This window comes from Lepidochelys kempii, chromosome 2, assembly GCF_965140265.1.
Source record: "Lepidochelys kempii isolate rLepKem1 chromosome 2, rLepKem1.hap2, whole genome shotgun sequence".
NCBI lineage: Eukaryota > Metazoa > Chordata > Testudines > Cheloniidae > Lepidochelys > Lepidochelys kempii.
This window is the reverse complement of record NC_133257.1, coordinates 248,275,240-248,289,095: the sequence shown is the minus strand read 5'-3', so window position 1 is coordinate 248,289,095 and position 13,856 is coordinate 248,275,240. Positions and strand designations below refer to the sequence as shown.

Genomic DNA, 13,856 nt, shown 5'->3' with positions numbered 1-13,856 from the left:
CTGCAGACTGGGGGCATAAGGGACAGTATGAACTGTCTTTTTCTCCAGTTTCTTTTCTGCCACTTGCAGTCTAGGGTGGAACCCCCCTTTGTCCGTGTCTTCTAGCTTCCTAGATCCATTGTTCCTGTAAAAACGTGTAGAGTTAATTAGTTTTAATTCTTTGTAGTTTTTATAATTAGTGTTAATAGTCATAGTTTAGTTAGCTGGCATTGGGTGTGGGGCCCCTCCAACGTTTGGGGCATTTATCCCCAAAGTTCCAGACTTCAAGCCTTGCCTCAAGTGCCTTCAGGTCTTCCTGGTAAGCAACCTGTGCATGAGCTGCCTTTACTTCCTGGGAGAGTCACACATCCCATCAACATGTGACATCTGCTACTCCTTTCCCCCTGTACTAGGCAGACCCGGGAGTCCAGACTTTGCAAGCACCTAAAGAAGCTCTCCAGGAGGCCTTGGTTGGACCCAGTGCCTTTCTGCTCCCCACCATGTTGGCTGGATCCTCCGAGCAGTGCCCCTCAGGCACCGATGGAACGCTCCAGCAGGCTTAAGGCCTCATATAAAAAGAGGCACAATGAGGGTAAGGAGAAGCACCCTCACAGGAAGACAGACAAAATGTCCCATAAGTCTGCTAAAAAGAGGGCTGCTTCCTCCCTCCCCTCAGGGCTAAATGAGACTCCACTCCCCAGAATTGGCCCATCTGGAAATCTTGTGATCATTGGACAGCACCGGCGATAGTGGGAGTGTCTAGTGCTCTGAAACTGTCCTCAAAACCGGTTAAGGACAGTAAGGACTGATCCCCTTTTTCACCAACAGTTCCACTCTGTGCCAAGGCAGCCATACCTGTGCCTGCACCAACGGATCCAGTACTAAAGAGTCTTGCCAGAACTCGGTATGCCCTTCTCAAAGATATGGCAATTTACACAGATCTGGAGTCACCAATCCTGTCGGACTTGGTACTAGTGAGAGACATCACTGCACTGTTCACGTATCACTCACTGATCTCAAGCACTAGCAGACCTGTGGATGCCCTGACACTGTCAGGGATCTATTCATCTGGTTACCCTCTGGCCAAGTCATCAAAAGGTAGCCAGTACTGATGGCTTCACCCTTCGAGTTTGATGACTCTTATTCTGAAGAGGAGCAGGAGCCAGTACCTCTGGTTCCACTGATGGTTCATCTTTTGCATGTCAACCCAGATGCGGCCTCCAGAGCTATTTGGGGATTCCGAGATTCATGGGACTCTTACGTAATGTCAAAGGATCAATGGTACCCACCATGGGATCTGCCCTTTATTACTGTGATCCCACCCACTGACCTTACTGAAGTGCATGGGACCCCTACTGTAGAGTCCTACACTTTGAACACCGGCGGTATTGCTCTCGTCAAAGAATACCAGAAGAACTGCCCCTGGAGCAGGGAGAGGAACAAGAGAAGTCAGAGCAACCAAAGCAGGTGGTACTGCCAGATCAGCTGAAGGCCTCTTCTTCTTCATAAGCAGTACTAAGAGCTGCCAAGGAGGATCGCAGACACCCTCCAGAACCTGCTGGAGGAGGTTCAGGATCCCACATACAAGCTCCTGGTCGTTCTCCAATCGACAGCTCCCTCCAAAGTGGCACTCACTATTAATAAGGCCATTTTGGTCAGCTTCTTGTGCATATGCATTTATTTGGTTTCTACTGGTTTCTTAATGTGAACAGATTTGTATTTTATGGAATTTCAAAGCTCAATTTTCTTGATACTGATAAACAAAGGTGTGTCTGTAATTTATGTCTAAGGCAAAGGGTAAGATCATTGCAGTTATTGAAAACATTACCTGTTATAGAATCTTAAACGTTTATTGCAAATATTGTAATCCTGCTATATTCTCCTACACTAATCTCAGTGCAGTTTACAGATGGAGAAACACTGAGAAAGCTGAGCTATAAATACTGTACTATTGAGCAGCAGCCTAAGTAAGATTCCTCAGTTATTTTCTCTTTGTCCTGAAGGCAGCAACCCTATCTGGCTAAATTTGGAATTTAGCAGACAGGTTATCTGGATGAACCTCCTCTTTACATCAGACAGACACTCATTTTATCTAGTGAGGATTAGCACTAACTCCCCTTTGCACAGATAAATTATATTTCAAAAGGGTTGCTCGAACCTCCTAAATTATTAGGGCCGGTTTGGTGATTTAGGGGATTTTACTTTGTCTCCCTGCCGTATTCTCACCAATCTGAAAGCGTATTTGCTTTACTTCTCTGGGCTGACTACATAACAACTTTGGGGTGTGTATTATGCTTCCCAACCTGCTGATGAATGGAGAACTGGACAAGAACATAACTGACCGGTATATCTTCAACTCTCAAGGTAAGGCTAATCAGCTCTTTGTTGAAAGCAGCAATCAGGGATTGCTTCATCTCACTTCTTAATCTCTTAACTTCTTGGTGCCAGCTGTTTCTGTGCATCCATTGCTAGCAGAAGAATCTGACTTCCAGGATTATTAATATCATTTGGGCATTAGGCATTTGAACAGTATTTTCTCCTTGCCTCAGTAATAGATTGGATGAAGTAGTTAGGACTCCCAACATCATGCTTGTGAAGGATAGTGTTTCACTTCTGCACATTTCTAGTGTTCTTCTCATCTCCTATCAGGCTGTCATGTTTGACTGTTCAAGAGCCATCATCTTTTCTGATTCAAATCTGACTCCTCGTGGCTGCATATTTTAGTCCTAGCTGAAGAGGACCGGACTCCCTCCCAGAACTTGCAGAATTGCTTTATAATCTCTCTAAATTTGTGGTTATGTACATTTGTACATGCTTTGATATAAATAAGGATTTTTTTGTCCAGACTTTTCTACTAATATCCACATTTCTGAGTAAAATATTTTCCATGGGCACATATGCTCTCATATGAATACTGAGAGTGCTCTCTTTAAAAATACAACAACAACAAAACTTGGAGGTTGCTAGTGCTTTAGATCTTCAAAGCACCATATGAATATTAGTTCATTAATCAAAAAACCTCTGCGAGGTAGGATTTCTTATTCCCCTTTTACAGCTGGAAAAAATGAGGGAGAAGTGGCTTGCCCATAGCCATGCAGGAAGTCCAAGGTAGAGCAGGGCTTGGTATTTAAGAATGTGTGATACCCAGGGCCTTGGGATGGCCTGAAGCCACACTGTGATTTGAGCAGGAGTTCCTCAGCAAGGGGGAGAAGGCAGTTTAATAAGATGCAGGCAAGGATCTTCCCTACACTGAAGAGGAGGGCAGTACTTCTAGTTCCCGCACAAAGATTTGTCCCGTTTCTTGAATATTGTAACAATGTTGGCGTGGAATTTCTTCACAGGTCCAGATTTTGTCAAGGAGTTGGCAAAGTTTGCGCTGGAGCATTGTTCCACCAGTTTTAAAAACCACAGATGGACTGCAATCTGGGCCCGTTGTTTTGTAATTTTTTTGTCTGGATAATGGCATACTGGACTCCCTCAAAAGATGGAGGATCAGCAAGGTGTTCTATTGCTGACCATTGTGGAATAGACTCAGTGGTGTCTTCAGAGACCATGGATTCGCAGTGTAGTAGGCTCTCAAAGTGTTGCTTCCAGCATTGTTCAGTGACCGCATTGTCCTTGAAGAGGGTGGAGCCATCCTGGGAACGTAAGGGGGTTGGGCCTTTGGAGATGGCCCATATATAGCTTTTGTTGCCTGAAAGAAGCTGATCATGTCATCTTGATCTACGAAACCCTGGACCTCAGAAGCCTTCTCTTGCTACCGCTTATTTTTGATGTCACATAGCCTCCTTTGGACTTCGGCTTTGAGCAGTGATAAGCCTCATGTTTTCGTTGGTTAGAGGACTCATTTTGCCAGTTACAGAATGCAATTCTTTTCTTTTGAATTAATGCTAGGATTTCCTTGTTTTTGTCCAACCAGTTCTGGTGCTGATGAGTGGAATATCCTGTAGTTTCAGTACATTCATTTTTAAGATGATCCCAGTGCTCTTGAATGTCAGTGATGTTATCGGGCAAGTTAGAGAGTTTCTCAGACTGGTATTGCTGGAACGTCTTGCAGCTGACTTGATCTTGAAGTGCTTTGATGTTATACCACTTTTGCTTAGTTTTGGGGTGTTTGTGGTGTGGTGAAGCGAGCTGCAGGTACATGATTGATCTTACTCATGGATGGTGTGTCCAACAGTGATCTATACCTCTCATGGTTCATGTTATACGGACATTGGTGTAATCTCGGGCTCTGACTATAATATAGTCAAGGAGGTGCCAGTGTTTGAACCGAAGATGTTTCCAGGTGGTCTTAAATTTGTTACTCTGCCTAAAGATGGTATTTGTGTATTTTCAGGTCATGCTCCACACATTTGCTGAGGAGGAGAAGATCATTGGGTTTACATTTGCCACCCTTCTTTGCTGTTGTGCCACTCCAGAGTTGGGGGTCCCATCCGACTCTGGCATTGATCCTCTTCAGAGATTTCAGTTTGTCTGCCTTAGATGTGGCTGTGAGCACTGCATCGAGAGCACGATAAAACTGCTCCTTGTTGTCTTCATCATCATCAAGTGTTGGGGCTTATGCACTGATGACTGTGGCATATTAGCTGTTGCTGAGCTTGAGCCGAAGAGTCATGAGATGATCGTTGATCGCCATGGGAAGCTCCAGAAGCCAACTGGCGATGTTATTTTTGATGGCAAAGCCAATCCCGTGAATGCGTCTCTCTTCAGGTGGCTTTCCTTTCCAAAAGAAGGTGTAGCCACCTCCATCCTCTTTTAATTGGCCCTCATCGCCCCAATTCGCTGCAATATCAATGTTGAGTCTTGCCAGTTCTCTGGCAGTTATGGCAGTTCTTCTTTCTGGGCATTCACTGTGCTGAGAGTCCATAAGGGTGTGGCCATTCCAGGTGGTGAAATTCATTGTCTTGTATCTCTTGTTTCAGCCATGAAGTTGCAGATTTGTGACTATTCCCAGAAATCACTGCTCCTGTCTTCACCGCCACTCCTGTCTTCCCCAGTGCAGGGCTTTGTGCGGGTGTGAGCCCTTTGGCAGAGGCCTGCGCATGAAATCTTTTAACGTGTGGAGACTGGTGCATGGGCGGTGACCACATGTGACTTGACAGGAGGAAAACCCTGACCTAGTGGCAAGGAGATCCAAGACAACCAGGGCACCTCCTTCCTGCTGCATCCCTCATCCGCCTTCACAGACGCAGAGTACTAAAAGGTCCTCTATATGCACCTGATCCACCGTTGGGATCTTGTGAAGTTTGGACCGCGGTTAGTCAGGAGCCTTGCCTCAGACCTGCTCACCAAGAGGGACCCTATCAGGAATATGAAAGCTCTGGACGATGTAGCTCCAAGGGTCTTTAGCCCATGCAAGCCTCTCCATCATGACATGGTTGTGGTCCATCAGAGAGGACCGCAACTGACACGATCTTCGTGGCATGACAGATTCAGGAGAAGTGCAGAGAGCAACACCAGGAACTGTTCAATGCATTCATCGATCTAACCAAGGCCTTTGACTCTGTCAGTCGTGATGCTCTATGGAAGGTGCTGTGTAGGTTTGACTGTCCACAGAAATTCATTTCCATCATCAGACTACTCTGTGATGGGATGACTGCCACCATTCTGTGCAATGGCTCAGAAACCAAACCATTCATCATTCACACTGGTGTCAAGCAAGGCTGTGTCATTGCTCCAACACTCTTTTCCATTTACCTTGCCGTGATCCTAATTCTCATCTGTGACCATCTTCCTGATGAAATCGGGATTTAGTACTGTATGGATGGTCAACTCCTCAATCTCTGATGTCTCCAAACAAAATCTAAGATCACAAGAATTGGCATCACTGACCTTCCATATGCAGTAACTGTCATTCTTGCACGCGCAGAGCCTGCAAACTACCCTAAACCTTTTTGCAGGTGCCTATCACTGCTGGGAAAGCCAGGGTATTCTACCAGCCCTCATCTGCACAAACTACTCTTCATACTCCACAAATCACCATCATCAGAGAACCCCTGGAAAACGTGGATCATTTTCTATACCTTGGCAGCTACCTCTCCCAAACAGCCAGCAGTGACACAAAAATTGAATACAGGATTCGCTGTGTCAGCACATCCTTTGGAAGACTACTCAAATGAGTCTTCATTGATAGGGATCTGCAAACAGGCACCAAGATCTTGGTTTACAAGGCAATTGTCATCCCCATCCTTCTCTATGGGTGTGAGTAACCTACAGATGACATCTCAAGCGGCTGGAGTGGTTCCAACAGCACTGCCTCAGGAGGGTTCTCAGGATCAGCTGGGAAAACCAACGCACTAACATCAGCGTTCTCTCTGCAGCCAGCATCAGCAGTATAGAAGTGCAGGTCATGAAACACCAACCCACTGGGCTGGCCACTGTGTACGTGACACTTGCCTTCTGAAGCAAGTACTCCTTTCAGTTAAGTCAGGGAAGAAGGGCTCATGGAGGACAGCGGAAGCGCTTCAAAAGTACACCTTAAAAAGGAAGGTATCAACCCAACAAACTACGAGGGCTCAGCGCCGAACAGAACACAGTTGCGCCACACGATACACCAAGCCACAGCTCACTTTGAGGAGAACAGAGGTGCTCATGAGACAAAGACAAAGGAGGAAAGAAAGGGCACAACAGTCCAGCCAACAACTATGTCTCCTCCAAGATTACACCTGTCGCTTCTGTGAGAAAATCTGCAGGGCACAAATTGGGCTCCTCAGACACTTAAAGACCCACCAATGAACCACCGTGGCAGACATCATCCCCGCATCAAGGGATAGCCAAAGATACCCAGTCCTGTGCTTATTTCTCTACCGCACACGTTGCCTCTTTTTGAAATACGTTGATTCAGCATCTTAACTGATTATAGCTGGTCTTAGGGATTTAACTTTGTCTCCATGCTATTTTCTCACCCATCCAAAATAAGGCTTGCTTTACGTTGGTGGCCAACCTAATTCAAACAGACATTACAAGGATTTCATTAGGTAATGTTCAGTGCTTTGATGTGTAGCAACATATATAGATCTAAAAGGCAGCATTGCCTAGTGGATAGCACACGGGATGGAGACTCAGGAGATTTGGGTTCTGTTCCCAGCTCTGCTGTTGGCCTGCTGTGTGTGACCTTAGGAAAGTCTTTAGGCCTCAGTTTCCCCATCTGTAAAATGAAGATAGTGATGAAAAGTGTTATATAAGAGCTAGATGACATTATTATTATTTTATTAAGAAGGCCAGAAGAGTCACAGACATCAGAATTGAACATGCTGGGTGTCTGATAGGGGAGGTGAGAGTATCAGGTAAAAGTATAAATATGTGTCAACAAATTTCACAAATTAGAAATAACATTTTAAATAAGCTGTGTGTGTACTCACTCACATGCATGTGTGGACATGAGTATTTAAAGAATCACATTTATCCTTAACTCAGTTTTAAGGCATTTAGCTCTTTATACCTCTTTATAAAGTAATTCTGGGCTAGTGATAGTGTACTGGAAACCTGGATCACAGTATTTAACATTACTGTCCAGTGTCATCACAGACAGATCTTCAGCTGCTGAAAATTGACATATCTCCATTGGCTCAGTGGAGCTCCACTGATTTATGGTAGCTGAGGATCTTGTCCTCCGTGTTTAAGTGGTTATTGACTTTGGTGCAGAAACACAATACTACTCTTATTCTTGAGCTGTATACCTTAGTCTTGAAGAAGCAAAAGGGTGAGGGCTTGTCTATACTACCTGCCGGATCGGTGAGCAGCGATCGATCCAGCGGGGGTCGATTTATCGTGTCTAGTCCAATCTAGACGCAATAAATCAACCCCCAAGCGCTCTCCTGTCGACTCCGGTACTCTACCGGAGCGAGAGGCGCAGGCAGAGTCGACGGGGGAGCGTCAGCCATCGACTTACCGCAGTGAGGACAGCACGGTGAGTAGATCTAAATACGTTGACTTCAGCTACGTTATTCTTTCCCCCCCCAGCCCCCGAGTGTAGACCAGGCCTAAGATGCACACAGCAAAGAACCAGAGTGAATTGCAAAGAAGAGAACAGAAGTAAAGAGAAAGATACACAGAAAGAAGAGACAGACTGAGAAGAGACTTTACTACACAGGAGGTCGGATAAGATGATCTGGTGATACCTTCTGGCCTTAAACTTTATGACCTTATGAGACTTGGAAAGATTAAAAATGGACACACAGAGAAAAAGGAAAAAGCACAGCAGTGGTCCAAATGCATTTGGTAACTTGGTCAGCCACCTGAGTTTTTGGATTATTCAGGCAGCTCTAATAACTCTTCCAGTTGTAGTCTTCTACCAAATAAAAAGAAAATTAAAACAGTATAAAGTGACAAAACAAGTTCCAAGGTCCTGTGGCTTAAGTTTGCAAAAGACTGGGTTTTGTTATTACAAATAAGATATTTGAACCAGATTCTCTTGTGGGTACCTGTTCCTGTGACAGTACAGAGGAACCAGAAAGCCATGCCCATTTGGCCATATGGGAATTCACCTAGCATATAGAAGATTCAGAGCTGTCATGACTGGCTCCTGCATCCCTTCCCTCTCCCCCTGCTCCGTTCCCCCCTGAGCTTGGACATATGTTGTCAAGTAGTGTAGGGTAGAAGAGGCTGGGGTCATAAAGCCACACAGGATCTGGCCCTTTGACCATAAATTCAATATGGACCAAAACTTTATTATTCATTGATATTAATATAATAGTACCACCTAAAGGCCAATCAGGCTTGGACCCCCGTTGTGCTAGACCAACGGTTCTCAAACTGTGAGTCAGGACCCCAAAGTGGGTTATAACCCTGTTTTAATGGGGTCGCCAGGGCTGGTGTTAGACTTGTTGGGGTCTGGGCCCGAAGCCAAAGCCCAAGCCCCACTACCCAGGGTCGAAGCCCCCACCAGGGGTAGCAGGGGTCAGGCTTCGGCGTTGCCCCCACACAAAGCTCAGGCTTTGGTCCCCCCTCCTGGGGTTGTGTAGTAACTTTTGTTGTCAGAAGGGGGTTGCAATGCAATGAAGTTTGAGAACCCCTATGCTAGACACTGTACAAAGAATCTCTGCCTCAAGAGTTTTCAGCCTAACAAACAAGACATAACAGATGGATGAGAAGAACAAACAGCCTGGGGAAACAAAAATAATTGGATGTGCACAGTTCTTAGTCAGCTCAAACACTGTAGATTCTGTGACAGAATTGGAGCTGCTCTGTAATAATTTATGAATGCTGTATATTGACCTAGTTATTGGGATGGTCACTGTAAGAATATTAGAGACAAGGTAAGTGAAGTGATATCTTTTATTGGTCCAAGAGACTGAGACACGGGGACGCTGGGGTATCTGAAGAAGTTAGGCCTGCCTAGATTACCATCAGGGATGGTAAGCCTTTAGGTAAGGCAGACATGCATGTCAACTATTTTAAAATTCTTTTTCTCTAGGTGCTTTGTTCCCACAGTTTAAAATAAACAATAATTTTGTGTTGAGGACTCTTTTGTCACTAATTCGCACTGGTTACACCTTGCTAAAGGGAGGAACTGTAGGTGCTAGAACTCACTCTGACCTGCTCGGTAAGCACAACTGACGCACTGGACACTGTAGCCCAGAGTTTGGTCTAAGAGAGGGAGAACTACGGAACTGCACCACAGGCTAGTTGAAGGCACCTTATGGGGTACACTCAGAGAGACCAGAAAGGGAACAGAAGTGTAGCTAACCGTGTAACTGTGACAGACACATAGCTAGAAAAATACAAACACAAAACAGATATTTGCCACTGATTACAGCTCAGACCCTGCACAATTCAGTCATTCACTTGACTGCTGCTCACTTCTTCTTCTACACACAGACCAGAAACAGTAGTGGCTCATAAACATCATTTTGGACCTTTGTGGGTTTTTTTAATAAAATTAGTAATGTTCTTGCACTGCATTTGTTGTGAATGGAGAATCATTTACTTTATTTCACGTTAACATCGTTTTTGCCTGGGAATAACAAATTACACTTGGGCAAACATTTCATATACCAAACCAAATCTAACTAGTGTTTCTTCTGTCTGCAGATGACTTAATTGCCTAATAGCCTATTGTACATTCTTTGCTCTTGCCAGTGTAGTTGAGAGTGGCCATTCCAAGTTGGCAACCTCAAGCACAGGAAAGAGACAAGTTATTACCATAACTGGGGAAGCTCTTGGGGTTTCATGTTTGGTGCATGAATTTCATTGTTCATGATTGTCCTGTCTCCTTCAGATTAATTAATGCACTGTGTTATATTCCTAGCTGCACTCTATACTATGGTCTGTATGAGTAAAATTGTTGAAACTAGCAGTTTCAGAGTGTGTAAAGCACTATGCTCTCTTAGATTGGGACTGAAGGTAGAGAGTTCATCCTGTATCTAAAAGTACCAGTGGCAGGTTAGTGGTCAGCTTTGAGAATCTTTTCGGAAAATCCCTCTGCAATACCACTACACTCAGACTCCTCTAAGCACTTACACGGTGGAGAACCTACTAGGGAAACAACCTGAGTTTGGAAGGAGGTGTAACATTGCACAAGTTAAAAAAAACTTGGCAACTGCTATGATCCTAAATCAGTTAATAAAATGTGTATTTTTTTACTCCCAACTGTAAAAAAGGGATTGGTAATATTTAGATTGAAAGACTATTACTTAAGGAGTTCTTTTGTGCTTTGTGTGCAGGTATATGTCTCGAGTCCATGGTATGCATCCAAAAGAGACCACACGTCAGTTGAGCTTAGCAGTGAAGGATGGTCTTATTGTTGAAACCCTGACTGTGGGATGTAAGGGATCAAAAGCTGGTATTGAACAAGAAGGATACTGGTTGCCAGGAGATGAGATTGTGAGTATAATATCTAGAAGAAATTAAATCATGTTTCCTGGTATGTTGACATGGAGCCTATTTGAATTTCCATTAACAGTTATTTATAGATGATCTATTGATGTTACTTGTGAACAATGAAATGATGTTTTATAAGCACAGTTTTATTATTTAAATCTTGCACTGAAAAGATTTTTTTTTAAAATCCTCCCTGTTCCATAGAAATCCTGCCTTGTAGGGCTCTAGATCCGCTGCCATGGAACACTGTCTGTGGCTTTACCCAGTTTTGCTCATTTACTCCTTTCTGTGACATAACTTCACCTCTCCTATGGTCATATGTGGAGATTCTCAACCCAAACCTTACTGGTGTCACTTTGACTCCTCTGACATCTTCAGATATCCAGAGTGATCCTTAAAGGAATATATCTTTTTTAAAAGATTATATTTTAAAAGGAGAGCATTGATTTGAGGGTGTTTTAATCTGAGGGGGAAAAATTAGCTCTTTTCAAGGAAAAATTGTATTTATATACCCCCAAGCCAACCCCAAAAATAATGCAACAATAACAAAACCTGTGTTATACCAGATGTCTGCAAACAGTCTGGAAATCTATTGTGGTATACTTTTTTAGCTATAAGCCTCCAAAAATTGGTTCAGAAAATATATACGGTGACTAAATCTAATTAATCAGGTTGAAAGACTAGCTTGGCTGTTCACAACATTTCTAATTTCCTGCCTAAAAAATTGCTGTGTTTTTAAAGAGAGGATGGTAAATATATAGGTGCAAAATATGAGAGACATGCTGCTAACAGTTATTCTGAATGCCTTTCTTTTTATTTCTTAACAATGAAGTAACTTAAAAAAATTATTAAAAGTCTCACAATGGCCACTGTCTTCATGGGTCATTCAAACAATTCTGGTACTTCTGCTACTTCAGTAGCAACAATTAATTAACAAAAACTGGACCCAATCATGCAAGCCCCCTCATGCAAACTCATAACATTGGAATTAATAACTCAGGTCATTGGAGTTTCATACAGATGCGCTATCTTCACTGCAGAGTTAAGGCAAGTTATTTACACTTGAGTTAGTCAAATGAGAGTCGCCACACTGCAAAATAACACTGGGACTGCCCAGAGTGATTGGATTAGCAGCACGGAGTGTTTGTGTTAGCAGTTGATGGGTTGTGCTAACTCGAGCTGTAGTTTATATCTCCTGACAGGTCAGCCAACATGAGTTAAGGGTTTTGTGTGTGGATGGGACTTGAATTAAGGGCAACAATCAAGTTAACTCAGCAGTAAAGATAAGCCCTACAGAGGGCTCATAGAAGCCATGTTGGCAAGAAATGGAGCTATATGTGTTGGAGGAATTATACACAAACAGAGCCATATTGATTTCTGTTCCATTCCAAATACAGGAAGTAAAATATGTCTTGGACAAACAGAAATGTCTTAGCAGAAGATCCTGTAAATGGCTTAACATGCTAAACTCCGCTGACCTCACTAGAAACTGAGGGCACTCAGGCCTTGTACTATCAGATTCTAAGAGTATGTCTGCACGGCGATAGAAGACTCACAGCACAGCCACAGTCAGTTGAGCCAGGCTCATGGGCCTTGGATTGTGGGGTGCTAAAATTGCAGGGTAGACGTTAGGGCTTGGTCTGGACCTCGGGCTCTGAGACCCTTCCCCCTCGCGGAGTCTCAGAGCCCAGACTCCAGACAGAGCCCAAACATCTACACTGCAATTTTATCTGCACAGCCCAACCCCTGCAAGCGTAAATCAGCTAACCCGGGCTCTGAGACTTGGTGCCACAGGCTTTTTTTTGCAGTGTGGACATATCCTTAGAAACTTACGGAAAACTTGTTGAAGTCAATGGAAAGACTTCCACTGACTATGCATCACACACACAGTCAGTAAAGAAAAATTGTTTCAAGGGGTTAACAAAGAAAACTCACTCCCAGATATAAAAAATTACTTTATATGTCATTTTAGCCATTCTGTTTTACAAACTTTAGGCCTGAATTTAGGCACCTAAATCTATATGAAAACACAAATAAATGATCTGAGCTTCAGAGATGCTAAGCATCCACACCTCCCTCTTATATAGGTGCCTAACCATGGATAGATGTGCCTAACCTGAGACAATCAAGTTAGAGCATGTTAGCCTTAGTGCATAATGTGGACTGATCACTTTTTAAGTTATTAGTAGTAGTAATAATAAGAAAGCAAATCATACAGATTACGTAACAGCTACTATGCATGGACAAAAGGTTTTGTTTGATAACCTGCAGTATTAGTTTGCTTATCTGTATCAATCTAATTGTTCTATCGAGTAGACTGACATAACAAACTCTGGTAAAGCTCTTCTTAATAATGTTATGTCAATGATTGGGTTATTCTGTGAAAGGATTAAATATTCTGTCATACAGTGCTTGACGGTTCTATCATAGATCAGTGGTTCACAGCTTTAAGGGTACTCTCTGAAGTTTTATGAAACTGTGTTAATATAACACTTTAAGGAAACTTCAGTGCATTTAGAAACACTGTGCAAAGACCTGAAATAGAGCTGCCAAGATGTATGGAGGGGTTGTGGTTATGACGAGGCTCTTGCTTCAGAGGTGACCTTTTTGGGTAATGTTTAAAAAAAGAAGTAAAAAGAACTTTTATTAAAATGACAATAGTGTTCTGAAAAACTGACAAGAACAAGGAAATTCAGATTTAAACATCAATGAAAAATGTTCTCTCTCACATATATATACATTTATTTAAGATCTTAAATCAATAACAAAGCATGACTCAGTGGACAACATTTCTGAAAGTTGGTACTTATAACAAATTAGTTATGTGAAAGGGTTAATTGCACTTGTATTGTTTGGTATGTTACCCATTTTGCGTGTTTGCTGGGCATTGACACAAATGGTATGGATCTAACATAGCAGCTTTTTCAAAATGCATCCTCATATTACACATAAATACAGTTGTAAACAAAATGGTTGATAATAATTTCCTCATTTACTTATTTGCCAGGATCTTAGTTCAGAATTCTGCATTTCCACTGCTACAGTTGATGGCA

General features: G+C 43.0%; 1 protein-coding gene across 15 annotated transcripts in view; it reads left to right on the top strand.

Moving 5' to 3' along the window:
• The window catches only part of ZMYND11 (zinc finger MYND-type containing 11), a 159,406-nt gene that overhangs the window by 97,639 nt on the left and 47,911 nt on the right, over window positions 1-13,856 (top strand). For all 15 annotated transcript variants that reach the window (XM_073334522.1, XM_073334521.1, XM_073334520.1 and 12 more), the window contains one exon: window positions 10,647-10,806. In XM_073334522.1, coding sequence (XP_073190623.1) covers window positions 10,647-10,806 — 160 coding nt within the window. The remainder of the gene's footprint in view (window positions 1-10,646; window positions 10,807-13,856) is intronic.